The following is a 27,491-nucleotide window of genomic DNA, read 5'->3' on the forward strand; positions in this document are numbered from 1 at the left end:
TGGGCTCCACACAGCCTGCATTCTCACAGGCAGAGTATACACCAGGGACTAACACTACCCCTCGCCCAAGCAGAGTATACACCAGGGCTAACATTACCCAAGGCCCAGGCAGACCATACCCCAGCGACTAACATTACCCAAGGCCCAGGCAGAATATACGCCAGGGGCTAACACTACCCAAGGCCCAGGCAGAGTATACCATGGGCTAACATTACCCAAGGCCCAGGCAGAGTATACACCAGGGGCTAACACTACCCCTCGCCCAGGCAGAGTATACACCAGGGACTAAAACTACCCCAGGCCCAGGCAGAGTATACACCAAGGGCTAACACTATCCCAGGCCCAGGCAGAGTATACACCAGGGGTTAGCATTACCCAAGGCCCAGGCAGAGTATACACCAGGGGCTAACATTACCCAAGGCCCAGGCAGAGTATACACCAGGGGCTAACACTACCCCAGGCCCAGACAGAGTATACACCAGGGGCTAACACTACCCAGGCCCAGGCAGAGTATACACCAGGGGCTAACACTACCCCAGGCCCAGGCAGAGTATACACCAGGGGCTAACACTACCCCAGGCCCAGGCAGTGTATACACCAGGGGCTAACACTACCCCAGGCCCAGGCAGAGTATACACCAGAGGCTAACACTACCCCAGGCCCAGGCAGAGTATACACCAGGGGCTAACACTACCCCTCACCCAGGCAGAGTATACACCAGAGGTTAGCATTACCCAAGGCCCAGGCAGAGTATACACCAGGGGCTAACACTACCCCAGGCCCAGGCAGAGTATACACCAGAGGTTAGCATTACCCAAGGCCCAGGCAGAGTATACACCAGGGGCTAACACAACCCCTCGCCCAGGCAGAGTATACACCAGAGGTTAGCATTACCCAAGGCCCAGGCAGAGTATACACCAGGGCTAACATTACCCAAGGCCCAGGCAGACCATACCCCAGCGACTAACATTACCCAAGGCCCAGGCAGAATATACGCCAGGGGCTAACACTACCCAAGGCCCAGGCAGAGTATACCATGGGCTAACATTACCCAAGGCCCAGGCAGAGTATACACCAGGGGCTAACACTACCCCTCGCCCAGGCAGAGTATACACCAGGGACTAAAACTACCCCAGGCCCAGGCAGAGTATACACCAAGGGCTAACACTATCCCAGGCCCAGGCAGAGTATACACCAGGGGTTAGCATTACCCAAGGCCCAGGCAGAGTATACACCAGGGGCTAACATTACCCAAGGCCCAGGCAGAGTATACACCAGGGGCTAACACTACCCCAGGCCCAGACAGAGTATACACCAGGGGCTAACACTACCCAGGCCCAGGCAGAGTATACACCAGGGGCTAACACTACCCCAGGCCCAGGCAGAGTATACACCAGGGGCTAACACTACCCCAGGCCCAGGCAGTGTATACACCAGGGGCTAACACTACCCCAGGCCCAGGCAGAGTATACACCAGAGGCTAACACTACCCCAGGCCCAGGCAGAGTATACACCAGGGGCTAACACTACCCCTCACCCAGGCAGAGTATACACCAGAGGTTAGCATTACCCAAGGCCCAGGCAGAGTATACACCAGGGGCTAACACTACCCCAGGCCCAGGCAGAGTATACACCAGAGGTTAGCATTACCCAAGGCCCAGGCAGAGTATACACCAGGGGCTAACACAACCCCTCGCCCAGGCAGAGTATACACCAGAGGTTAGCATTACCCAAGGCCCAGGCAGAGTATACACCAGGGGCTAACATTACCCAAGGCCCAGGCAGAGTATACGCCAGAGGCTAACACTACCCCAAGCCCAGGCAGTGTATACACCAGGGGCTAACACTACCCCAAGTCCAATGGAGCACAGCTGGGATACTGGCTACAGTTTGGGTATCTTTGTCTATGAAAAGATATCTTGGCATTGGAGACAGTGCAGAGAAGTGGTTATGGAGGGCCTGGCGTATGAGGAGAGATTAAGAAGGTTGGATCCGTCCACATTGGAGTTTAGAAGAATGACTGAAGACCTTATATAAACATACAAGATCCTGAGGGGGTCTGACCAGGTAAGAGGTGGAGAGATGGGGGGAGAGTCCGGGACCAGTGGGCAACATCTCTGCATAAGGAGTTACCCTTTAAAGATGGAGATGAGGAGGAATTTCTTCTCTCAGAAGATAGTGAATCTGTGGAATTCTTTATTCCAGAGGGCTACTAAGGCTGTGTCCTTAAGTATATGCAAGATTGAGACAGACAGATATTTAATTGATTTTAATTTTGTTTAGATACTTAATCAGGAAGGGAATCGAGGGTGATGGGGAACATCTGGGAAAGTAGAGTTGAGGATTATCAGATCAGCTGAGATATCACTGACTGGCAGAGCTAACCCGATGGACTGAATGGTCTACTTCTGCCGCTTTGTTTTATGGTCTAATAGAACAAGCTGTTACTAGGCAATAAGACATAGGATCAGAAATTAGGCCATGCAGTCCATCGAGTCTGCTTCACCATTCTATCATGGCAGACAGATTTTTCAACCCTATTTTCCCCTTTCTCCCCATGACCTTTGATCCCCTTGACAATCGAGAACCTATCTATCTCTGTTTTATATATACTCAGTGATCCCATCTCCACAGCCTTCTGTGGTAAAGAGTTCCACAGATTCTCCACTCTCCGGTGGAAGAGGGTGTGTTGTGTTATCCTGGATTGTTAAATGGATACAGTGGGGATGAACCCATAAATTGGAGCAAGGGTCTTCACACGAGACCATCCCAGTTTCCTATAACCACAGGATGCTCTCCCTAGTTACCCCTGGATACCCTATTCCCCCGTTACTCCTGGCTACCTGGTTACCCCCGGTTACCCCTGGTTACTCCTGGTTACCCCTGGGTGCCCTGTTCCACCCATTACTCCTGGCTACCTGGTTACCCCGCCGGTTAACCCTGGTTACTCCTTGTTACCCCTGGGTACCCTGCTCCCCCCCCGTTACTCCTGGCTACCCGGTTACCCCCGGTTACCCCTGGTTACCCCGGGTGCCCTGTACACCTCATTATTCCTAGCTACCCGGTTACCCCCCGGTTACCCCTGGTTACTCCTGGTTACCCCGGGTACCATTTTCCCCCCCGTTACTCCTGGCTACCCAGTTACCCCCCGGTTACCCCTGGTTACCCCTGGGTACCCTGTTCCCCCCGTTACTCCGTTATCCTTGGCTACCCGGTTACCCCCGGTTACCCCTGGTTACCCCCCCGGTCCCCTGGTTACCTCCTCAGCTTTTCCTCCATTTGCACTTTATTACTTTCCAAGTCAATCACCGACTCAAGAGTCTGTTTCAAATCTTCCTCCAACTTCTTCCTGGATCGATCAATTTCCATACGGATCTTCTTCTCCTCCTCCAGGGATACTTCCATCTTCAGGGAAAGAAGTATTGTTTACAAACAGATCACCTCAGGAATTCCCCGCACGTTTCACCCAGGACTGTCGAGTGTCCCTGGTCTTTCCGGATTTCAATTCCTGCTTTCCATCATTCCATGAGTATTTCCTATTTTTTTAACCCAAATGAACTTCCAACGACAGGGCATGTGAGTTGCCTCCTTTTTCACCATTGTCTGGCATCAGTTCACCGGCCGCTCAAATCCTGATCCAGTTTTCCTACAGAACTGACAATTCCAAAGCTGTCTGGCTGCCCTTCCAACCACTGAGGTCGGGCACATCTCAGCAACCCAACCCTGAACTCGCACGGCAAGCCATCACTCTATCCCGTCCTCCATGTTCTCTGACCCAGTCTGGCTCCCAGTCAGGGCACATCTCGATTCTAAAATACTTGCAATCACCACCAGCCCCACACCCCTCTGTGCTCTCTCTGCTTCTCCTGTTCTGGTCTCTGAGCACCGGTGGGTTGAATTGTTCCCAGACTGGTGGCTGTCGTACCTGGGGACCCATATTCCAGAATACCCTCCCTGCTCCTCTCTTCTCCTTGAGGCCTACCTTTCAGGCCGAACCATCTAACCTATCAGCACCTGACATTGGAAAGGCCTGTGTCTCCTCCTGATCTCTGTAACCTCCCCCAGCTCGACTGTCCCAGGGAACCAAATATTCCCCTGGCCTCTTTAACCTTCCCAATTTTGACCATTCCAACATTGTTGGGCGCTCCTTCAGCTCCCTTGTGCTTAAGCTCAAAACTTCCCTCACACACCTTTCCACTCTCTCTCTCTCTCCCCTCCCGTGAGTGACTCACTAAAATCTACCTATTTGACCAAGGCCTGTCCGAATAATTCCCTGGTAGGCAGGCAAGAGGCTGGAAGAACACAGCAAGCCAGGCATCATGAGGGGAGAAGTCGATGTTTCGGGTGTAATACTTCTTTAGGACCCCGAACATCTATTCCCCACCTGCTGATGCTGCCTGGCTTGCTGTGTTCTCTCAGCCTCCTGCCTGCCTACTTTGGATTCCAGCATCTGCAGAGATATTTTTTCCCTCTCTAATAACTCATGCTTTGTGGCAGATTGTATCTTGCCTTTGCTGGGAAAGAAGACAGCTTGTTGTTAAATGGGGTGAATGACTTTAGCAATTTCTCTTCCTCTCTGGGCATGGATACCCCTCCTCACCCCTTCCCGTTTATAATGGCCCCTTTGGTTACACTTACATCTTCCACTTGCTGTTCAAATTTCGCCTTGGCCTTGCTTAAACTGTTGACCTTCTCCTCCTCCATTTGCAGATCTTCCAGAATATTCTGATGGGCTTCTTGAAGGGCATTCTTCTCTTTTCTCAACTTCGCAATCAGCGCGTTCATCTCTGACGTTTCCTCTGTGAGATTTACCACCTTCAATCAAAGACGGAGCTTCAGGTGAGAGTCACTCGGCAGAATATTACAACACAGGAGGCCTTTCAGCCCATACTGCCTGTGCCGACTCTTTAAGAGATGGCCAATTAATCCCACTGCCCTCCTCCTTACCCAGAACCCTGCGAATCTCTCAACTCAAGCCCAATTCCTAATTCCCGGTTTAGCTTTTATTAGTAGTGGGATTGAGTTTCAGCGTGACAAGGTCATGCTGCAGCTGTACAAAACTGTTGGTCACCTCATTACAGGAAAGGTGTGGAAGCTTTTGAAAGGGTTCCGAGGAGATTTACCAGGATGTTGCCTGGTGTGGAAGGAAGGTCTTATGAGGAAAGGCTGAGGGAATTGAGGCAGTTTTCGTTAGACAGAAGAAAGTTGAGAGGTGACTTAATAGAGACATATTAGACAATCAGACGGTTAGGTAGGCTGGACAGTGAGAGCCTTTTTCCTTGGATGGTGATGGTTAGCACGAGGGGATGTGGCTTTAAATTGAGGGGTGATAGATATAGGACAGATGTCAGAGGTGGTTTCTTTACTCAGAGAGTAGTAAGGGCGTGGAATGCATTCCCTGAAATAGTAGTCGACATTGGATAAACACATGGACGAGAATGGAATAGTGTAGGTTAGATGGGCTTCAGATTGGTTTCACAGGTCGGTGCAACATCGAGGGCCGAAGGGCCTGTACTGCGCTGTCATGTTCTATGTTCTATGTTCCTTTTAGCTCCCACCACTTCGGAGGCAGTGGGTTAAATATCAGAACCCCGTGTTAAATACCCTCATCTCCCACCCCCTGTATCTTTCACCGTTGCTGTAAAAATGGGGTGAGATGGTCTGAAATCAGAATCAAACAGTCAACACAAGCGATGATCACCACTTGGAATAAATTACTGGAGCAGAACATGGAAATTCATCGGATAACTTGGTATCTGAGACAGTTAGCTCTGGCAACTAACAAAGTTTGTGTTACAGTTAGAAAAATAGGCAGCAGGTGAAATAGTTTGTTCTTAAAGTTGCTGTTGTCAGAATAAGCAGAGTCCAGTAATCAGTGTACCAAGGGTATGTCATTGATTTCATTGTCTAAAAATCCAGACTTAGCATTGCAGGCAAATTCAACTCAGGGCAGCTTATAAATTTAAATTATTTACCTAAAAAGCTCCTACCAGGAAATACAATTGTTTAGAATCACTTTAATTTGCTTCACGAACATCAGAATTGGAAATAGGACTGGGCTGTTCTACACCTCAGGTTTCTGTTTTGTTGTTTATGATGAGATTAGATTCCCTACAATGTGGAAACAGGCCCTTCGGCCCAACCAGTCCACACTAACCTTTGAAGAGTAACCCACCCAAATCCATTGCCCCTCTGACTAATGCACCTAACACTATGGGCAACTGAGCATAGCCAATCCACCTGACCTGTGGGAGGAAACCGGAGCACCCAGAGGAAACCCACACAGACACAGGGAGAATGTGCAAACCCCACACGAACACCTGGGACCCTGGTGCTGTGAGGCAGCGGTAGTAACCACTGCGCCACCGTGCCACCCTTATCCTCAGAGAGTTTTTGGAATCCTCGATCACAGAAGCCAATGGAAGTTCAGCCTTTGGGTGTGTTTGAGACAGAGAGTGACAGTTTACCGATTGCCAGTGGCGCATAGGGCTGTCGGGGTAGGCTGGGTAAAAAGGCCATGATGGTATTAATAGGTGGAGGAAGGCTCGACTGGCTGGACGGCCTGTTCTTCTTCCTACCCCTGACTTAAAAATATTTAAAGATGTTGCTTCCACTGCCAGCTGAGGAAGAGGGTTCCAACGATTCACTGCCCTGTGTAAAAAGAGAATATTTTTCATCTCTGACATAAATGGTGAGCCCTTATTTTGAAACAGTGATCCCTAGTTCTAGGTCCCAGTTCCCTAACAGAGGTCCTCATTAAAACACATTCAACAGACATGAATCCTTGACACGATGTCCACAGGTTCTGTGATTGATTATCTCGGTCACGGTCTCATACTTAGTCGACTTTATATTTGTTCCATGATGTTTGGCATTGAACACTCTGTTTCTACGGCGACCATCGTCAATGAGATAATGTGGCTGGGGGGGGGGAATGGGGTGCACAGTCAAGACAGGCCAGAGCTAGAGTTACAAATGGAAGGTAGTCACTAGGGAATCCAAAAAGGGAATTTCAGATAGAATTACTTGACCCGGGGAATGGTGCGAACGTAAACCTCACTACCATGTCATGTGTTTTAGATAGAAGTGTTTTCAAAGGGAAGTGGGATAAACCTGTGAGGGTCAGAGGAATAGGAAGGTATTCTAACAGTTTAGATGAAGAATTGGAGAGGAAGCTAGTGTGTGGGGCAGCATGGACCATTTGGGTTGAATGGCCTGTTTTTGTGTGGCAAGAACTTTTTAAGTAGACCTTTATATTGTCACAGAAGTGTAATTTTTTTCATAAATGCTCAGAATTTGTCATCTTGACCTGATCTGAGTGTAGATGTGATCTTGTGTTTGAGGTTGTATAGAATCCCTACAGTTTGGAAACAGACCCTTCAGCCCAACAAGTCCACACTGACCCTCCGAACAGTAACTCACCCAGACCCATTCCCCGAACCTATGGCTGTACATTTACTAATGCACCTAACCTACACATCCCTGAACACTATGAGGCAATTTAAGCGTGGCCAATTCAGCTAACCTGTACATCTTTGGATTGTGAGAGGAAACCCACGCAGTCACGGGGAAATCCTGCAAACTCCATACAGACAGTCACCCATCGCTGGAATCGAACCCGGGTCCCTGGCACTGTGAGACAGCGGTGCTAACCACTGAGCTACTGTGCCACCCCTCTGATGTAGCCTATCCACCATTCAGCTGGAACAAGGCAACAGAGAATGGGGCAATAAACTCCAACCCTTGAATGTTTTTAGAAGCCAGAATTTCCAAAGATTTCATTTCCTGGTTGAGAGAGAGCCTCATCCATTGGCAGAGCCAACCGCGGATCTGACTCGTGGGCAGTACCTTGTTTTCAGCTACACGTTTCTCCTTGCTCATTTTGCTCAGAGTACTCTCCAAGGTGTCAATGTTGGACTTCATCTGCCCACATTCCTCCTCCAATTTCCGCTTTCTATTGGCCAGCTCTTGGCTCATTTCCATCTGACTCTCCAAACCTTCCAGAAGCTCCTGGATTTTGGATTCCAGATGTCTCTTGGTCTTAACCAGCAGCTCACACCTCTCCTCAGCATCGGCCAGGTTTTCCTGATCCTGGAGACAGTTCAATAGGAGGAATGTCAGGCAAATGGAACAGCCTACAAGATAAATTCTACAGATATCTACTGCACTCATCGAGACCATTTGCAAAAAACAAATTGATTTAAGGAGAAAGCTAACATTTACAATAGATGGGGTGAGAGTTGGCAAGACTGATAGAGGCACTACCATGGAGAATGTATTAAAATACCAAACTTTATTTACAATTCAAACAATTGACAGTTAACTGCCAAGCTTTGTTTAAATTTTAAAGTTGAAACAATTGACAGTTAACTGCCAAGCTTTGTTTAAATATTAAAGTTGAAACAGTTGACAGTTAACTGCCAAGTTTTGTTTAAATTTTAAAGTTGAAACAGTTGACAGTTAACTGCCAAGTTTTGTTTAAAGTTTAAAGTTGAAACAATTGACAGTTAACTGCCAAGTTTTGTTTAAAGTTTAAAGTTGAAACAGTTGACAGTTAACTGCCAAGTTTTGTTTAAAGTTTAAAGTTGAAACAATTGACAGTTAACTGCCAAGCTTTGTTTAAATTTTAAAGTTGAAACAGTTGACAGTTAACTGCCAAGCTTTGTTTAAAATTTAAACAATTGATAATTGACTGCTAGGTTTTGTTTAAAATTTTAAATTTTAAAAGTTACAGATTCACACTTAATAGTCAGGCTTTGTTTAAAATTTAAAACTAACTCATCAATCATAATTAATTGTTCTCCATGGAAATACCTCTACCATTTGAGTCCACTTGCGAAACAATCAACACCCTCCTCTCGTGCAATATAAATCCTGGTTTTTTTCAATTAAATTGGCACTCTAGTCAGTTATCCTGACAAGTGCAAGACAGAAAACTTTTTTTCAGTGATTCTCAAATCCAAACGTCAATAGATTTTAATCTCAAAGTAAAACCACAACAAGAGTTTCAAATCTCATGCAAGGCCTCAGAGTGAAGAATGCATTGGATTGCCAGATGATGTGAGCCTGAAATGTTAAAGATATCCTTCTCAAACCTCAGACCAGGGCTGCATTAGCACGTGTACAAAGCAGATGAGTAGCCCAATAACACTTCAAGGGATTAAACGTTTGATTTATCAGAAAGATTCTATCAAAAGTATATATTTTAACTTTTTTAAATTTGGGCAATTTCTCAGGATGTGGATGGCTTGCTGTTTTGTAAAGCCCACAGGATGCCTCAGCTGATGTAATTTCGTAAATATTCCAACCAATTTGCCCACAGTGGACCCCAAAACACAGTGATGTGATACTGAGCAGAATCAGCTTATACAAACAGGCAGGTACAATTACAACATTTAAAAGGCATCTGGATGAATGCATGAATCGGAAGGGGTTAGAGGGATATGGGTCAAATGATGAGAAAGGGAATTAGGTCAGATTGGGATGTCTGGTCAGCACGGTTAAGTTGGACCGAAGACTCTGTTTCCGTGATTACATTAGATTACTTACAGTGTGGAAACAGGCCCTTCGGCCCAACAAGTCCACACCGACCCGACGAAGTGCAACCCACCCATACTCCTACATTTACCCCTTACCGAACTCTACGGGCAATTTAGCATGGCCAATTCACCTGAATAGGCATATCTTTGGACTGTGGGAGGAAACCCACGCAGACACGGGGAGAATGTGCACACTCCACACAGTCAGTCGCCTGAGGCGGGAATTGAACCCGGGTCTCTGGTGCTGTGAGGCAGCAGTGCTAACCACTGTGCCACCGTGCTGTCCACATAAATGTATTACTCTATTGAACGAAAGCAATGTGATATTGATCAGTTTATTTTTAATGTTTTTTGATGGATTGATATTGGGCCATGGCACTGGGAGGGCGAGGGAGATTCCTTTTCCTTTCTTTAAAACACTACTACGGGATCTTTCACATCCACACAAGTATTGTCAACGGGGTTAAAGTCAATTCCATCCTGAGAAGATGCAGGACCAGAGCTACATTCTGATGAGCACAAAGGTTCCTATTAAACAGAAGGAACTAAGGGCGGCGGCTCACGGTCTGTAGTTGCTGCAGAAGCTCATCTTTCTGATTGATGAGTTCCTGATGCTGGCATTCCACCACCTTCCTCATACTCTCTGATTTTGCGAGCGATTCCTTCAGCTCCTGAAGCTGTTTCTCTGTCTCAGCACACTTCAGCAGGGGTTTGATTTTGTAAAACAGCTTCATCCAGCTCCATTTCTTCAACCTCTGGAAAGCCCGGAAGTTTCTCTGGATGATCTGGATAGTGTCCCTGGAAAAGACGATGAAGGTGAAATATCCCAGATGGGACGCGGGTCGAGTCAAGATAGTCCTCAGGGAGTTGACAGAAAGATCAGTCACTATCTTGCTGCTTGGCATAGCATGCTTAAAGGGCTGAATGGCCAACTACAGGTTCCAGTGACTGAACAAACTCAGGGGGGAGGGTGGTGGTATTGACAATGAGAAAGAACAAAGAACAGTATAGCCCATCAGGACTGTGCCAACACATGACCTTTTACAAAACTAAAACCCTTTTGCTACTACACTGTCTGTCTCCCTCTATTCCCTGCCTGTTTATATATCGGATGCCTCTTAAACATTGTTACTGTATCCTCCTCCACCACCTCCTATTGCAGCACATTCCATGGAAATTATCCCCCCCACTGTGTAAAATAAAACCTGCCTCTCACATTACCTTTAAATGTGCCCCCTTGTACCTTACAACCCAGTCCCCTGGTAATTGACGCTTCTCCCCTGGGGAAAAGACTCCAACTATCCAATCTATCCCTGCCTTCTCTGTTTTCTAAATGTCTATCAGCCTTTGACGTTCAATTGAAAATAAACTGAGTTTGTTCAATCTCTCCTTGTGGATAAGTTCCACATCAATCTTCAGGAGAACAATAACGGAACGGTCAGGGAGGTACATCATCTGTCATTTCTCGTACGTCACAAACATCAGTTTCCAACATAAACACAGAGAATGCTGGAGAAACTCAGCCGGTCTGGCAACATCAGAGGACAGAGAAACAGAGTTAACGTTTCAAGTCTGATCAGGACTGAGCAGAGGTGGAGAATGTGATGAGTTTAATACTGTAGAGAAAAAGGTGGGGGGATGTGTCAGGTGGAACACGAAGGAAGGTCAGAGGGCAGGGGAAATTTTAAATAACAGAGAGAACATCAAACAGAAATCTAAGGGAGTGGGAATATTTTTCTCTGGGGACATGGGTGTCACTGGCTGGAGCAGCTTCAATTGCCTGTTCCTAGCTCTCCTTGAGAAGATGATGGTAAACATAGAAACTAAGAACAGGAGTAGGCCATTCGGCCCTTCAAGCCTGCTCCACCATTGAATATGACCTTGGCTGATCATCCAACCTGATATCCTGTTCCTGCTTTTCCTCCATGTCCTTCGATCCCTTCAGGGTTACAATGAATCATTGGTTTAGATACATCAGAGGTGGGGAGTCATAGCTGTGAGGAGAACTTTACATAGAAACGAGTAGCAGGAGGAGACCATTCTGCCCTACGATCCTGCTACACCATTCAGCATGATCATGGCTGATTACCTATCTCTATTTTGTTTCCTGTCTATAATACCTTGATGTCTTTAATATCTAAAAATTCTCTTTCTTGAAGATATTCAGAGACTTAACCTCCCCACCCCTCCCCCAGTGCATTTGGCAATAGTGAATTTCACTATCTTTCCTCATCTCAGTCCTAAACAGTCTACCCAATCTGTGTTCCCTGGTTCTCAAACTCCATCCCAGGGGAAACAACCTTCCTTCCTCCGATCTGTCCAGCGCCTTTAGAATTTTATACATTTCAAGCAGATCTCCAAATCTCAGATGACAATATCGCCAGCAGAGGCTAAAGGAAGATGCAATACCAGTTTGTCAAATTATGAAGTGCTTTGATTGGCTGAATTGTAAAGGTTATCACTAATTAGGGAATTATTGATGAACATCATTCCAGTGCCATTCCTGTCAGGGATGAAGTTCCATTGAAAGAAATAAGACCCCGATTTGTATGAATTCAATAGGCTGCTCATTCAGAGACTGGATGGAGCATGGCCTAGACTTTTGTCTGTCCTGTTTTGGGTGGAAAGGACTATGTCACGTCAGCAAATCCTTTCAGGATCTGGGAATCAATTAGACCAAAGTAATCCTTTGATGTTGAAGTTCCAAAGATTCCGATGCCCTTCTCAACCCTGATTGGTTCAAAGCTGCCAGTTGCCGTTCAAACAGGTTACCGTCATTCTCTCTCTCGCTCATCTCTTACCTTATCTCAACCAACCTCGCAAACTCCAAACGTGCCAACATGCCTCGACATTTGGCCTGCATCAGGGTCAGAACCTTAGCCAGCCTCTTGTCTCTCATTTCTTCCAACAGACCAAGGAGTCCAGCTCTGAAGAACACCTGTTGGGTAGGGAGTGACAAACATTTAGGCCGCTCCCTGGTTACTTTATCGTCTTCCCCTTCCCTCCCACCTTTACCCAGCCATTGGCCGACGTGTCCCTCAGCCTCCACCGCAGTCATTCTTAAACTGCACACAAGGAACTGCTTCAGTCTAACCCTTGGTCACCGACTGAGGGGGGTGGGGGAGTGAGGTGAAAAAACAGACTTTGAAAACATAAGGAATGCAGGTATCAGTAAGTCAGACATATTGTCTGGTCATGACTAACCTGTTTCAAAAATTGCTTCACTTGGCTTGTTGTGTGGATATTGCTGGAACAGTATGTCCTCATCAACATAGTTACCGCAAGGGGAACAGGAATCAAAACTGTTATTGATAGAGTGAGATGGGGAGAGGTGTGAAAAGGCTACCAGTATGGATTAGTTAGGCCTATTTCTGTGTATAAGGGAACAGGGCCCGATACTCTGTATCCTTAGATTCCCACAGCTTTTAGGGAGAGAATAAAGGCAATACCACCACTTGCAAGTTTCCCTCCAAGCCACTCACCATCCTAACTTGGAAATATATCTTCGTTCCGTCATTGTCATTGGGTCAAAATCCCAGAATTTCCTCCCTAAGGGCATTGTGGGTCAACCCACAGCAGATGGACTGCAGCAGTTCAGGAAGGCAGCTCACCCCCCCACCTTCTCAAGCGGGCAACTAAGGACGGGCAATAAGTACTGGGCCCAGCCAGCGATGCCCAGATCCTGTGAATGAGAAAGAGAGCTAACACCGCGCCGGGGTCCACTTGGTCGACTGGAACCCTTCCCTGCCATTTCTGGGCCTGTGATTGCCGTCTCCATTGTTCCGATGCCCACGCTCTCCCCTCACCTTGGTGTGCCCGAAGCGATACTGACTCCGATCGATAGCTAGTGATGCCAGGAGGGCCTCTGCTGCTGTCCTGCTGTCCACGTAGGTGCCCTTCGGCAGGATATTCGGGTTCAAGATCCAGTATCTGTAAGAGTCATATCCACAGCTTGGTCAAAGTGAAGAGATGGGTATCGGGGGGGATAGCAGGCCGGGAAGGGCAAGCTGGAATGACACAGGGAATGACCCAATGCTGGGGGGGTCAGCTCCCACCAGAGCTGGTCTGTTGGTTAGTATCTGGAGAAAGAACAAAGGAAGCTGTATAAAAGTCCAAGGCACTCACTCTGTGTCCTTCAGAGGAAAGATCCTGCTCTTTTGGTCTACTCAGTGTGGTCAGTCACTAATCCTTGAAGGGAGCGATGATAGAGGCAGGAGAGGGCAGCTTTGCCAAGGTCTCTAATGTTCCTGAGGAATAGGTTGAGTGAAGAAAATCCCCAGTTGACATTAGGACCCCCCGTTCTGCCTGCACAGTGGGAAAACTGAGACCCTTGTTTCATTTTACTCTCTCATTGATGCGTTTTCTAGAATAGTCAATAGACAATAGACAATCGGTGCAGGAGTAGGCCATTCAGCCCTTCGAGCCTGCACCGCCATTCGATATGATCATGGCTGATCATTCCTAATCAGTATCCTGTTCCTGCCTTATCTCCGTAACCCTTGATTCCACAATCTTTGAGAGCTCTATCCAACTCTTTCTTAAATGAATCCAGAGACTGGGCCTCCACTGCCCTCTGGGGCAGAGCATTCCACACAGCCACCACTCTCTGGGTGAAGAAGTTTCTCCTCATCTCTGTTCTAAGTCTTTTGGACTCGGAATTTTCAGAAGGCTTTCTCGATTCCAGATGAAGACATGTCAGTGGTGGCAGTGATTGGAGTAAGAGCTGTAGGATCTGATGGTCAGTGAATGACTGAAACTCTGGAGAGTCCTGGGCAGTGAGCTTTTCGGACTCGGAGCTGGGAAATCGGCCAGTTTTGGTGGTGACAGAAAATTTAAAGAGCTGTCTCATGTGACTGGATTACAAAGCAGTGGAAGATTTTTTTGCAGATGTATCAGGCTCTGCTTAGACCCCATCCAGAACACAGCATTCATTTCTGAGCACAGTCCCTCAGAAACACAGGAAATGGCAGGTGTAGGCCATACAACCATCACTCAATTTTCCTCAGGCATTAACCTCACTCTCCCTCCTGATACCTCCACCTCTTGATTTCCTGAGAGACTAGACATTTGGCTGTCATTGCCTTAAATGTATTGAACGACAAACCCTTTGTACTCCCCTAATAAAATACAGAACACTTGACCACTAACTTTATGTCCTTTCTAAGGCATTCACATCTTTGGTGAATCCATTGGCCAATGCTTCTGCTCGTTAACATCATCCTGGAGCCTTGTAATGTCCTTATGATGGATGACTTTGCCAAGTTTAGTTTCCTCAGTGAACATTGTAATGTTGTTCCTTCTACCGAGGCAAAAGTGAGGACCGCAGATGCTGGAGATCAGAGTCTAGAGTAGTGCTGGAAAAGCACAGCAGGTCAGGCAGCATTCGAGGAGCAGGAAAATCAACTTTCGGGCAAAAGCCCTTCATCAGGATTCCTGATGGAGGGCTTTTGCCCGAAACATCGATTTTCCTGCTCCTTGGATGCTGCCTGACCTGCTGTGCTCCCTCTGCCTGTTATCAAAGGTGTTGTCTTGCGTATAGCGTGGTGGAGGACTGATCCAATTGCATTTAAGATGATTAAGGAAGTTGGTTTTTCTTAATTCATTCATAGGACGAGGCTATCACTGGCTAAGGCAGCATTTATTACTAATCCCTAATAGCCCAGAGGGAAGGTAAGAGTCAACCTCGTTGCTATGGGTTTGGAGTCACATATAGTGTAGACCAGGTAAGGGCGGCAGATTTCCTTCCACAAGGAACATTAGTGAGCCAGATGGGTCTTTAACGATATCTAGCATTGGTTACAAGGTTAACATTAGGCTAGCTTTTTAATTCCAAATTCTTTATTAATTTAGCTCAAATTTCCTCAGTAAACATTGTAACGCTGCTCCCTCTACCTAGGCAAAAGTGAGGACTGCAGATGCTGGAGATCAGAGTCTAGATTAGAGTGGTGCTGGAAAAGCACAGCAGGTGCCATCCTGGGATTTGAACCTATGATTCGCAAAACATTAGTTTGGGTTTTGGATTGCCAGTGACAATACCATTATGACACCATACCCCCTCTCCCCAACCCCCAAACAAAAATTTGTTAGATCTTTATGAGGGATAAAGTGAAGTTGCACATTATTGGAACAGGTGTAGACTGAATGGTTTTCCAAGATTTCCCACTTGGTCTCTACACATCTGTGCCATCTTCACAACACAGTCCATGAGGATTCAAGTCTTCACGAAGGAAAATCAGAACAAAATTTTAAGGATTATTTTAAGAAAATTCACTGGCTAACCTCTGCTTGAACTCTCCATAGAAGATACGGTTGGGGAAACCGATGCGGCAAATGCGGATTCCTTCCAGCACACCGTTGCACCGCAGCTGATGGAGCACGAGATGGGGCTCAATGACACCTTCAACACAGAACACAGGCCGATGAGCTCCCAGCGTCCCCACTGCCTCGGGGGGGACATCACCTCCAACATCACTGTCTCACCACCACCATCCCTCCCAGCCCCAAGCCCACTGCCATCCCACACAAAATGTCACCCCCTCAACTAGTGCCAACTCACTACGTAATGGGATGGAGTTACGTAGGTAGTGACCGGCCTCTTGGGGGTGTGTCATCTTCACATGGACGGAGAGACAATCAAAGTTGGGAGGATGGAAGGAGTGTCAGAAGAACGAGAGGGGAAAGGGGAAGGAGGACAGAGCTGTATTGGAGAGTCAGCCTCGATTTTATACTCAAGGGTCATGGAGATCTACATCACAGAGAAAAGCCTATTGGCCCATTGTTTCTGTGCTGTTGATAAACAACCACCCGGGCGGCATGGTGGCTTAATGGTTAGCACTGCTGCCTCACAGCGCCAGGAACTCCAGTTCGATTCCAGCCTCGGGTGACTGTGTGAAGTTTGCACATTCTCCCCGTGTCTGCATGGGTTTCCTCCGGGTGCTCCGGTTTCCTCCCACAATCCAAAGATAATGTTTAGGTGAATTGGCCATGCTAAATTGACCATGGTGTTCAGGGATGTGCAGGTTAGGGTGGGTTAGCTATGGAAAATGTAGGATTATAGGAATAGGGTAGAGGGGTGGAGTCTGGCTGGGATGCTCTTCAGAGGGTCAGTGTGGACTTATGGGGACGAATGGCTTGTTTCCACACTGTAGGGATTCAATGACTATTCTAATGAGAACATTACCTGGTCAGGATGACTAGCCCAGTAACAATACCACTAGCCCATCACCTCCCTTCAGCAAGAGTTCAGAGTGGGACTTGAACCCACAACTGTGTGACTCAGCAATGTGACAGCTAAAATCCTGAACTACATCTCATACTGAGTGGCTACCCATCGTAATGGGTGTGCAACCCGCACTCACTCATTTCAAAATGTTTCTGGGCCGTGGGAAATAATGCCAAGAAAGGGAATGCATTGACCAAAGCAGAGGTCATGAGAGTCAGTCTGTGGTTTACAGCGCTCGGATTGTCCCAGCACCTCACCCATTTTCTTCCTGAGAGCGCCTCTCCGTCATACCTGGTGTCTTGGTCTCGTTGGGAATGATACAGCGGACAAAGTGCGGCTGTGTGGAACGGAGATTTGTCATCAGCTTGTTCAGGTTCTCCTGAAAGTACAAAAACAAATCTGTCGATTTGACAGTCATGGGAAATTAAACACCTCAAACACCCGAAACACAGGCCAACAGTCCAGAAAACCAACAGTTAGATGCAAGATCTCAGGGGACGGGATCTGAGGTTAGTGTCAGTGTAATGATGGACAGGGAGACAATGGGCAGTGCGACAATATTGGTGTCAGTCTTATTTGACATTATCTGCTCTGGTGAGTACTCACTTTATGTAGCTGTGAGACAGTACGGAATGAGGCAGCTTTTCTCCTCCTGGTCTTCCCGCCTGGCTGTTTCTGTTCTGAATAAACCAAAATTTGGAAGATAAAGTTTAATGGAGAAGATGATTCATTTTAGTCAAATGAGTAGAAAGGCAACTTATTCCCTAAATGGCAAGAAGCTTCAGGGTACTTCGGTGCAGAGGGATCTGGGTGTCCTGGTGCATGAATCACAGGAAACTAGCTTGCAGACACAGGAAATAATAAAGAAGGCAAATTGAATTTCAGGTGTTTATTACTTAAGGAAGACAGTATAAAAGTTAGAGAAGTGTTGCTACAACTGTACAAGGCATTAGATCACATGGACTCCGGGGAGAGCTAGCCAATTGGATACAAAATTGGCTTGAAAGTAGGAGAAAGAGAGTGATGGTGGAGGGTTGCTTTTCAGACTGGAAGCCTATGACCAGCGATGTGCTGCAAGGGCTGGTGCTGGATCCTCTAGTTTCCATCATTTATATTATTGATATAGGAGGAATGGTCAGTTTGCAGATGACACCAAAGTTGGTGGTATCGTGGACAGTGAAGAAGATTATCTCAGAGTACAACAGCACCATAATCAGATAGGTCAGTGGGCCAAGGAATGGCAAGTGGCGTTTAATTTAGGTAAATGTGAGATGTTGCATTTTGTTAGGGTAGATCAGAGCAGGACTTACACAGTTAATGTTCAGGCCCTGGAGTGTTGCTGAACAAAGAGACCTAGGGGTGTAGGTCCATAGCTCCTTAAAAGTGGTGTCATAGTTAGATAGGATAGTGAAGAAGGCATTTGGTATGCTTTCCTTTATTGGCCAGTGCATTGAGTATAGGAGTTGGAATGTCATTTTGCAGCTGTACAGGACATTGGTGAGGTCATGTTTAGAATACTGCGTACCCCAATTCTAGTCTCCTTGCTATAGGAAGGATGCTGTTAAAATTGAGAGGGTGCAGAAAAGATTTACAAGGATGTTGCCAGGATTGGAGAGTTTGAGCTATAGGGTGAGTCATAGAGATATACAGCATGGAAACAGACCCTTCAGTCCCATTCATCCATGCTGTCCAGATATCCTATATAAACCTAGTCCCATTTGCCAACACTTGGCTCATATCCCTCTAAACCCTTCCTATTCATATACCCATCCAGATACCTTTTGTTGAATAGGCTGGGGCTGTTTTCCCTGGAGTGTTGGAGGCTGAGGGGTGGCCTTATCGAGGTTTATAAAATCATGAGGAGCATGTATAGGATAAATAGACCAGGTCTTTTTCCCAGGGTAGGGAATCCAAAACTAGAGGGCACAGGTTTAAGGGGAGAGGGGAAAAATTTAAAATAGAGGGGTAATTTGTCCACACAGAGGGTGGTGCGTGTATGGAATGAACTGCTAGAAGAAGTGGTGGAGGCTGGTATAAATATAGCATTTAAAAGGCATCTAGATGGGTATATGAATTGGAGGGAAATGCTGACAAATGAAACTTAGTCAGATTTTGAAGACTGGTCGAGCAGATGAGTTGGACCGCAGGGTCTGTTTCTGTGGTCTATGACTATAACTCTGTGTATTGTGTACAGTTGTGGTCACCTTACTTGAAGAGGGATATAGATTGGAAACAACTCAGAGAAGGTTCACTGGATAGAATCCAGAGGTGAGGAGTTTGTCTTATGAAGACAGATTGAACAGTTCAGGCCTATGTTCTCTGGAGCTTAGAAGAGAGGAAGGAGATCTATTTGAGGGATACAAGATGCTAAAAGAGTTGTCAAAGTAGATGTAGAAAGGATGTTTCCCCTTGTGGGACAATCTCGAAATCATATTTTTGGATAAGGATTGGCAGATTTAAAACAGAGCTGAAGAGAAATTACTTCACTCAAAAGGTTGTGAATTCACTTCCCTAGAGTGAGGTGGATGCTGGGACATTGAGTAAGTTGGAGGATGAGATGGAGAGATTTTTAATGAGTAACATGTTGAAGGGTTATGGAGAGCAAGCAGCAAAGTGGAGACGAGGGTGAGATGAGATCAGCCCTGACCTTGTTAAATGGCGGAGCAGGCTAGAGGGGCTGAATGGCCTCCTCCTGCTCCTGGTTCTTAAGTTTTAATGTTCTAAATAAACTCTATTCATAAATAAATGAAGAGTTTCAAATTTTCAAAAAGTGAGCTATTGACAAAACCAGCACTTGTAATGCTTGCACAACTTCTCTCTGCCGCACGTTCATTTCATTAATATCTGGGCCACTAAAAACATAAATATTGTTAAAAACAGCAAAATCTATTCATCACAGAGAATACAAAAGGGCCAGTGCAGTAATTTCCTGCATTTCATTTTCCTCCTTTCTTGAAAGGGAGTTACATTTTCTAATCTGATTGGACCCTTTCCTGAATCACAGGTAATTTGTAGAAATAAAATTCATGTGTGCATTACAATTTCTTTTAACACCCAAGGATGGAACCCATGAGGATTCTGGGATGTGTCTGGTTGAAATTCCTGGATTTTTTCTCAGTCCCCTTTCCCCAGTGATTGTGATCATTTCACATTCTCATTCACAATTAACTCTGGACTCCTCCGTAATGAAGGTAGACTCAAAATATCTGTTAAACTCACCAGCCATTTTCTTATTTTCTATTTTAACTTACAACTTATAACTAAAAACTTACAATTTTTATTAAGATTTCTAACTGGCTTTCACTCATACTCCAATTTCTCTTGCCTTTTAGTCATTCCTTGGGGCTCTTTCTATTCGATCTAACCTTCTGACCTATCGCTCATCTTCTTAGAATTATGAAGTTTGATACAATCTTTAACCTCCTTATTTGCAACTGGGAATGTTCTTCCATTGGAATCTTCTTTCGAATTGGAAGAATATGTTCTGAAATGCCTCCTTCAGTATCTGCCAGTGTATCCATACTGACCCAGCCATTAATCTAATGTCCCAGTTTACTGCTTTCCTCCAGCCCCCATGTAAATTTGAAATGCTAGTGTTCAATTTGTTCTTCTCTCGTTCAAAACTCAATCATTATTATGATCACTGTTACCTCAGGGTGCCCTTACTGTGAAATCATGAGTCAATCCTATTTTATTACACATGGTCTCCTCACTGGTTGGCTCTAGAATGTTCGGGCTTATGCCCGAAACGTCAATTCTCCTGTTCCTTGGATGCTACCTGACCTGCTGTGCTTTTCCAGCAACACATTTTCAGCTCTGATCTCCAGCATCTGCAGTCCTCACTTTCTCCTCTAGAATGTTCGACTCTAAGAAACAGTGCAAAGACACTCTATGAGCCCATTACCAATCTGATTCATTCAACTAATGTAAAGAGTAAAATCACCCAAAATTATAACTCTACTTCTCTCCCAAGTGGGTTCTTACCTTTACGGTTTCTTACCTTCACATAAACTAACGCTTTAATGTGAAGCTCTTCAGTATTGCTAAAATATATTAATGGAGTTTTTTGTCTTGCACTCATCAGGACCATTAATAAGAATTCCAGTGTAAAGGGCAGATGTTTATACAGTATGAGAAGCGAGTACTGATTGAATTGCAAGTTGACTCTGAGATTCACTTTTTCTATTGTACTGATTGTCATCCTTAATTAACAGAAATACTCTTCTCATCTTTTCTTAAGCTTTCTGGATTTCTTTAGCTATTCAAGTGCCAGCCTTGGTCACCCCTTTAGCCATGTTTCTGACAGCTATCAAATCAGACGTATTTATTTCTATTTGTGCTGTCAATTCACCGGTTTTGTCACAAATGTATTCAGAAATGGCACCTTTAGTTCTAGCCTTTTATGATTGTTATAATCTCCAGCCCTCTCTGTTGTTGTATTCTTTATGGTCTGTACACTCCATCCTTTCTTATTGCACTCCAATCACTATTTTCCTTATCGCTGCCTTGCTCTCTTGCTTTGTCTTCTCAATTGAACCACTCTAATCTAGACTCTAATCTATTGAATTTTTGTCTACTCCCAAACTTGATCCCTCACTGTATGGTTTAATGCTCTCTCTGCTACCGTAATTATACCTCCTGCCAGAACATGGGGTCCAACATGAATCAGAGGAAGACTTTAATGAAGATATCAATCCCACTTTCCCCATTGTCCCAGAAATTGAAACCCATTTGTCCCACATCAGACTTTAAGCAACACATCCATCTTTCCAAAGTGATTTACGTGCACTAATTTTAATTTTATTCTTTCAGGCGATGCAGAGATTGCTGGTAGGATTTGTTAGGACAATTAAAGGCAATTAAGAGTCTGGTTTTGGAGTTACATGGAAGAAAGGCAACTTCCTTACCAAGAGGATATTAGCAAACCAGATGGGTTTTTAACACAATTGATGTTCACTATTACTGAGATTAACTTTATTTTGATTGACGTTCAGTTCCAGTAGCTACTTTGATAAAAACATAGAATCCTTATATTATGGAAACAGGCCATTCAGCCCACCATGCCAACACCGACCTTCTGAAGAGCATCCTACCCGGCTCATCTATTCCTGTAACCCTGTATTTCCCACAGTCAATCCACCTCACCTGCACATCCTTAGACTGTGGGAGGAATCCTGATCAAACCCATGCAGACATGGGAGAATGTGCAAACTCCACACAGACAGTCACCTGAGGCTGGAATTGAACCCAGGTCCCTGGCGCCATGAGGCAGCAGTGCTACAGTGGCACTGAGCCACCATGCCTCCTGTGATGGGATTTGAACTGTAGCATTAATCTGTGAGTCTCTATATTACTTGTCCAGTGATATTATTACCACTACACCACTGTCTACCTCCTTCCTCACTTGACCAGAACCCTTTCTCTCTTTTCAGTTTCAATGCCATTTTCATCAGCTTTTGGGGTTGGATGATCAGGGAGTTGTGTCGGAAATAAATGCTTGCAGAGACCCTGTGGACTGAATAGTCTGGTTCCAAGCCAGACAGACTATTCCATTCGTTGTAATCATTGATGTTTATTCATTGGATTTTATTCACTGATATACTTTGGTGAACTCGGCCGGACTATCACAAAGGCCAACCTCCTATCTATAGAATCCATCTCCCAGGCCCGTTGTCAAGGAAAGGCCGCCAGCATTCCCAACGATCCATCCCACCCTGGCAATGTTTTTCTACAACCTCTACCATCGGGGAGAAGGTACAGAAGCCTGAACACACACACCAGCCGGTTTTGAAAAAGTTTCTACCCTCCCGTTGTTAGAATACTGAACGCACTCACAAACTCTTAACATTCGCCTGTACCTGTGTTTGTGTTTTTGCCACTGTTTACCTATCATTTACTATCTATGCTCCTTAACTCTGTGATCTGCCTGTATTGCTCGCAAGACAAAGCTTTTCACTGTGCCTCGGTACACGTGACAATCAATTCAATTCAATTCAATTCGTATCTGTTTTGAGTTTACAAATCACAAATTTGAAGGTCTCTGGCTGTTGATAGGTCAGTTGCCAGCTGTTTCCATCCCATTAGTTTGGTCCAAGTGTTCTTCCTATTTCAGGAGAATGGCCCTAACTTCAACTGCTCAGGGAAATCTGAAGGGGAGAATTCTCTAACCACCTGTATATGCACTGACGTAGTCCTGGTACAGGAGGGCCACTAACTCATTCGAGGATTGGTGGAAGAGTTCCACTACCGTTTCATTCAAGGGGTCTTTGTTCTTGTCTAACCAGCCATGGAGGTTGTAGGGGACCTACAGGAGAGAGAGGACATTGATTAATTCCAGACTGAACCAAGTGTCTCTGTCCAACAAAGACGCAAGTGATGGAATTCTCTTCTTTCTCAATCAGTTTCTAAAGGACAGTGGCTCACTGAGCCATAGATCTGAACAAAAGCCCTAACTCAGTGAAGGACAACACAGAGGTGAGAAATATTGAAAGGATTCATATAGTACAAGGAGTCAATCTTCCACCACCACCCTCTTGCAAGTTCCCCTCCAAGCCACTCACCATCCTGATTTGGAAATATGTCAGGGAGCAAGTGAGGCCTGCAGATGCTGGAGATCAGAGTCGAAGACTGTGACGCTGGAAAAGCACAGCAGGTCGGGCAGCATCCGAGGAGCGGGCGAATCAACGTTTCGGGCATAAGCCCTTCATCAGGAATGATGAGATCCTGACGAAGAGCTCATGCTTGGAATGTTGACTCTCCTCTCCTCGGATGCTGCCTGACCGGCTGTGCTTTTCCAGCGTCACAGTCTTCAACTTCCTTCAGTATCACTGGGCCAAAGTCCTGGAATCTGCTTTCTGACAGGATTGTCGATCTGCCTAAAACACGCGTTCTTAAGGGACAGCTAGGGACAGGGCTCAACCAGCGATGGGCTCAACCAGCGATGGGCTCAACCAGCGATGCCCAAATCTCTTTTTCTAAGAGAACTCATCACAGAAGGTTAAGTCATATGATAAGAGTCCATGATGTTGGCAGTAGTATACTGGCATGGATAGAGAATTGGCTCATGGGCAGGTAACAGTGAGTGGGGGTAAGGTTGGTGACCCATACCTACTGGGGTTCCAGAGATCTATGTTGGGACCACAACTGTTCACTATTTGCGTTAATGACTTGGAGGAAGTAATTGGACAGTTTAGTTACGACAATAGATTTACAGTATATGTTAATGACTTGGAAGAAAGAAATGAATAGACCGTAGTCAAATTTTCAAACACCACAAAATATAGTTGCAAAGGCCAGTTGTGAAAGGGATACAGACAGGTGACAGAGAAATATTGTTAGGTTATGTAAGTAGGCAAAAAAGTGGGCAAATGGAGTTTAACGTGGGAAATTGGGATAAAAAGATTGTTTATCTTGCAAGTGAGAACAAAATAACCGTGTTATTTAAATGGAGGAAAACTTCAGAAAGCTGCAACTCAAAGGGGCTTGGGGGGGACTCAATATTTAGTCCGTATGTGTTCCTCAGAGGAACTACGCAGAGCAGAAGAAAACTACCTATACAGTGTATTCAAAAAGAATGGGTACTCAATGAACACAGTCCGCCGATTTCTCAGCAGCAAACCCCAACAAGCAGACAAAACCCATCCAGGAATCCTAGCCACTCTCCCCTACATCAAAGACATCTCGGAAATGACTGCCAGACCACTCAGACCCCTTGGCATCATGGTAGCCCATAAACCCACCAACACACTAAAATAGCAGCTAATGAGCTTGAAAGACTTTATACAGACAGCAAGCATTGCCTAGAGGGCAGTTAAAAGTCAACTACTTTGTTGTGGGTCTGGAGTCCCATGTAGGCAAGGCCAGGTAAAGATGGCAGTTTCCTTCCCTGAAGGATGTTAGTGAACCAGATGGGGTTTTGCAACAATTGGCAATGGATTTATAGTAGTCATTAGATCCTTAATTCCAGATATTTATTGGATTCAAATTCCCCCATCTACCATGGTGGGATTCAGATCTGAGTCCCCAGAATCTCACCTGGGCCTCTGGATTAACAGTCTAGTCATAATCCCACCAGGCCATCGCCTTCCCTTTATTGTTGGGTATGGAAGGCTTGAGTTATAAAACACTGGGCTAGATAGGCTGGGATTTCCTTCATCGGAGTGTCAGAGTTTATGGGGTGACCTTATTGAGGTTTATAAAATCGTCAGGGGCAAAATAAGGCAAATGACAAGGGTCTTTACCCAAATGTGGGGTAGTTCAAAATAGGGGGCGAATTTTAAAGGAGAGAGAAGAGAGACTTAAATGCCGGAGGAAACATCACAGAAGCACTTCACAGGAGGCTCCCAAGCACGGAGGATGTCCCCTAGACAGGGACGAAGCGTCTGCAACACAAATTCCCAGCTCGGCAAACAGAACCACAACAACGAGCACCCGAGCTACAAATCTTCTCACAAACTTTGAGAGATTTAAAAAGGACACAAGGGGGCAACTGTTTCACACAGAGAGTGGTCAGTGTGTGGAATGAGCCAGAGGGGGTGGTGGATGCGAGTACAGTTACAGCGTTGGAAAGATGTTAGGATAAGCACACCAATAGCAAGGATTTGGAGGGATTTTACTGCTCCTCGGATGCTGCCTGATCTGCTGCGCTTTTCCAGCACCACTCTAATCTAAACTCTGGTTTCCAGCATCTGCAGTCATTGTTTTTACCTTTGGAGGGATATGGGCCAAACGCAGGCAGGTGGGACTGGTTACGTTAGGGAACATGGTCGGCATGGACTGGTTCAACTGAAGGGTCTGTTTCTGTGTTGTAGGACTTTATGATTCTATGAACATTCCTGACTTGTCTGGATGAGGACAGCTCCTTTAACACTCATGAAGCTTATCAGATTTTAACATAGCTATATTTAAATCATGGCCGCTTCACAGTGTTTGCGTATATACTATGTTTTAGCCACTATTTAAGGAGGGAATTCTAGTCAGAATTTCTTGCTTAACCTGTTGGTATTCAGTGGGACTACATACTGTGGGCCTGGTGATGCATGAGGGATGGAGAGGGAGGTTAGTGAGTGATTGGATGGCAAAAACCCACTCAGTTCTTCACCCAGTGAAACACTGGCTCAGTCCACACACTGAAGGGGAACAGGATCCCTCTTGAGATCATTCCGGTAGAGATTCCAGAGCCTGTCCTGGGACAATCCCATGTTTTAGTGAAAAATCTTCTCTCAGTCGACTTCACCTAAATGCTCATTCTTCTCCTTGAGACTGACATCTTTCAGCAAGGACTATTTTTCAACTTGACTGCGTTGGTTGTGAAGTGTATGGAAACTTCCCCAGGATGGGGAGATATATGGGTTACAGTTCCCTGGATAGCGCTCGGATTTCAGCAGTGTTTATCTGAGTGTGGAGTGTGTCCTTCCTCTCCCTGTGTACATTGGGATGTTGTTCACTTTTATCAAAGGAAAATACTCTGAGACCGAGTGACAGAATGGAATACGGTGACCTTCGCTGGGAGAACTTGCTCAGTTAATTCCCCTCCCACACTGGATCGCTTCCAGATACTGTGCCCCTTTAAAATGGGTGTGTGGGTTTGTGCATGTCTGTGTCTGTCTCTGTGTGTATGTCTGTGTGGGGCTTGTGTCTGTACGTGTGTGCATCTGTGTGTGTTGTGTGAGTGTCTGACTGTGTGTCTATGTATGTATGTGTGTGTTTGTGCGTCTGTTTCTATGTGTCTGTGTGTATGTGTGTGTTGTGTGCCTGAATGAGGGTGTGTGTGTTTCTGGGATGGGAGAATGGGACAGGGATCTCTGGGATACTGTTCCCTCTCAGAAGGGGACAGGAGTTCTGGAATAGCATTCCCTCCCAGAATGGGAGAGGGTGCTCTGAGATACTGTTCCATCCTGGAATGTGGCGTAGAACTCTGGGATACCATTCCCTCTCAAAATGGAACAGGGAACTCTAGGATATCATACCATCCCAGAATGGGGCACGAAGGTCTGGAATACCATTCTCTCTCGGAAGGGGACTTGGAGCCCTGGGATACCGTTCACTCTTGGAATGGGACACAGAGCTCTGGGATACCATTCCCTCCCGAAATGGGACAGGGTGCTCTGGGATACCATACATCCCAGAATGGTGCATGGAGTTCTGGGATATCATTCCCTCAATGGGACACAGAGCTTTGGAATACCATTCCCTCCAGGAATGGGACAGGGAGCTCTGGGATATCATTCCCTCCCAGAATGAAACAAGGCTCTGTGGGATACCATACCATCCCAGAAAGGGGTACGTAATTCTGGGATACCATTCTCTCCCAGATTGGGACACGGAGGTCTGGATACCATTCACTCCCAGAATTGGACAGGGAACTGTGTGATACCATTCCATCCAAGAATGGGGAAAGAAGCTCTGGGATACCTTCCCTCCTGGAATGGGACAGGGAGCTCTGGGATATTGTTCCTTCCTGGAATGCGACAGGGAGCTCTGGGATACCATTCCGTCCTGGAATGGGACAGGGAGATCTGGGATACCGTTCCCTTCCAGAATGGGACAGGGAGTTCTAGGATGCTGTTCTGTCCTGGAATGGGACAGGGAGATCTGGGATACCGTTGCCTCCCGGAATGGGACAGGGAGCTCTGGGATACCGTTCCCTCCCAGAATGGGACAGGGAGTTCTAGGATACTGTTCCCTCCCGGAATGGGACAGGGAATTCTAGGATGCTATTCCCTCCCGGA

At 46.0% G+C, this 27,491-nt stretch overlaps 1 protein-coding gene across 1 annotated transcript in view; it reads right to left on the reverse strand.

Moving 5' to 3' along the window:
• Positions 1-27,491, reverse strand: part of LOC132815876 (myosin-7B-like) — a 142,538-nt gene that overhangs the window by 74,495 nt on the left and 40,552 nt on the right. The window contains exons 16-25 of the mRNA XM_060825218.1: positions 22,930-23,065; positions 17,368-17,441; positions 17,053-17,140; positions 15,819-15,936; positions 13,346-13,469; positions 12,341-12,477; positions 10,103-10,337; positions 7,849-8,091; positions 4,639-4,815; positions 3,260-3,405 (exon numbers count right to left, since the gene is read on the reverse strand). Of these exons, the coding sequence (XP_060681201.1) occupies positions 3,260-3,405; positions 4,639-4,815; positions 7,849-8,091; positions 10,103-10,337; positions 12,341-12,477; positions 13,346-13,469; positions 15,819-15,936; positions 17,053-17,140; positions 17,368-17,441; positions 22,930-23,065 (1,478 nt within the window). The remainder of the gene's footprint in view (positions 1-3,259; positions 3,406-4,638; positions 4,816-7,848; positions 8,092-10,102; positions 10,338-12,340; positions 12,478-13,345; positions 13,470-15,818; positions 15,937-17,052; positions 17,141-17,367; positions 17,442-22,929; positions 23,066-27,491) is intronic.

The sequence above is a fragment of the Hemiscyllium ocellatum genome, chromosome 5 (genome assembly GCF_020745735.1).
Source record: "Hemiscyllium ocellatum isolate sHemOce1 chromosome 5, sHemOce1.pat.X.cur, whole genome shotgun sequence".
Taxonomy (NCBI): Eukaryota; Metazoa; Chordata; class Chondrichthyes; order Orectolobiformes; family Hemiscylliidae; genus Hemiscyllium; species Hemiscyllium ocellatum.